This window comes from Antennarius striatus, chromosome 15 (genome assembly GCF_040054535.1).
Source record: "Antennarius striatus isolate MH-2024 chromosome 15, ASM4005453v1, whole genome shotgun sequence".
Taxonomy (NCBI): Eukaryota; Metazoa; Chordata; class Actinopteri; order Lophiiformes; family Antennariidae; genus Antennarius; species Antennarius striatus.
In genome coordinates, this window is record NC_090790.1 from 19,696,119 (window position 1) to 19,697,832 (window position 1,714).

The 1,714-nt window shown below is 47.1% G+C and overlaps 1 protein-coding gene across 1 annotated transcript; it reads left to right on the forward strand.

Moving 5' to 3' along the window:
• Positions 1-253: 253 nt before the first annotated feature.
• LOC137608912 (myosin light chain 4-like) lies at positions 254-1,171 on the forward strand. The gene has a single exon (XM_068335544.1). It carries the CDS (start codon positions 371-373, stop codon positions 977-979), a length of 609 nt encoding a protein of 202 aa, XP_068191645.1. The 5' UTR covers positions 254-370; the 3' UTR covers positions 980-1,171.
• Positions 1,172-1,714: the final 543 nt, after the last annotated feature.

Here is a 1,714-nt window from a genome sequence, read left to right on the forward strand (position 1 = left end):
TTCACCCCAATGGGCTCCTGCATTACTGTGGTCTGATCCCTTTGTCCATCAGAGAGACACAGCATTTCCAGCCTAATGCAACTGGACCCTGGCTAATGACAGCAAAGAGCGCGGTCGGCTAGATGACAGCAGCTGAGAACAATATTTAATGTTGACATCACCTGCTATGGGGATCTATTTCTGGTTTCTTCCTTTTAAAGTTGTGCTGCTGGAAATTGCTATCTTGCTCCCCAGACAAAGCAGATATAAAGGCTTTGTAAGCGGTGACCCTCCGCGCTCGGGAATCGCTTCGAATCCCTTCAGACTCTTCGTTTGTTTCCCCAGCGAGCGGCCGGCAGCTCCCCTCCACCTCTGAATCTCTTGACCAACAATGGCACCCAAGAAGATTGAACCCAAGAAACCGGAGCCCAAAAAGCCCGAGTTGAAGAAAGACGCGCCGGCGGCCGCCAAACCGGCTCCCGTCAGCGAACCGCTGGCCGAGCCTCCCAAGGAGCCCCCCTTCGATCCCAAGAGCATCACCCTCGAGTACACCTCCGACCAGATCGAGGAGTTCAAGGAGGCCTTCACCTTGTTCGACCGCACGCCGACGGGGGAGATGAAGATCACCTTCGCCCAGTGTGGAGACGTGATGCGAGCCCTGGGGCAGAACCCCACCAACGCAGACGTACTCAAGGTGCTGGGGAAGCCCCGCCCGGAGGACATGAGCACCAAGATGGTGGACTTTGAGACCTTCCTGCCGATGTTGCAGCACATCTCCCGCACTAAAGACCAAGGCAACTTTGAGGATTTTGTGGAAGGGCTCAGGGTTTTTGACAAGGAAGGCAACGGCACCATCATGGGGGCAGAGCTTCGCCACGTGCTGGCGACGCTGGGGGAGAGGATGACGGAGGACGAGGTGGACAGACTGATGGCTGGGCAGGAGGACGCAAACGGGTGCATCAACTACGCCTCCTTTGTAAAGCACATTCTCTCCGGTTGAAAGCCGTCAAAGAAAGACTTGATTTTAATCTCTGTCGTCTTCTGGGGGGATTCTTTGCTTTGTTAAATTAGAGGTGAGCATGTCACATGACTGGTGACATCACGATAATGTTCAGCAAAAACAACAACAAAAAAAGATAAGAACATGGACTATCTATTAAGAGATTAATAAAATAAAAATGATTGCAAACTGCCTCACAAATGTCATTTCAGTCAACTCCGATAATTTAATTTGTATGAGGAAATTTTGGAGGAAAATAAAATGGGTATTTTGTCTATTCAGCTTTTCCCATCAGCTGGTTTTAATGTGATTAGGGATAAGAATTGTTGGAACAGAACAAACAAACAGGATTTAACGTCTGAAAATAGAAGCAGATCTGATTCTGCTCTACTTTCCACAAAGATGGTCTGAATGAACGGGTCTGTCTTTGTGTTTGAGAGGCAGCTGCTGTGGATCAGGACGCCAACACACACACACACACACACACACACACACACACATCTTCCGTTTGACAGCTACAGGACAGGTGCTTTGGGGACGGTCCCTGACAGAAATATTTTTGCTGTCTTTTTTTTTTTTTTTTTTTTTTTTTAATTGTATATTTTAAACAATTTGGTGAATATTGCATCAAAAATAATTATGTTTCTTCTAAATCTGACTTTAACTTCATCGATTTATCCCCCGTTTGAACTTTTAAAATGAAGTTTATTCTCTGCAGAGAGCAGATTTATTGTT

Coding starts and splice junctions, on each gene's coding strand:
- LOC137608912 (XM_068335544.1), top strand. CDS start 371: ATGGCACCCAAGAAGATTGAACCCAAGAAACCGGAGCCCAAAAAGCCC.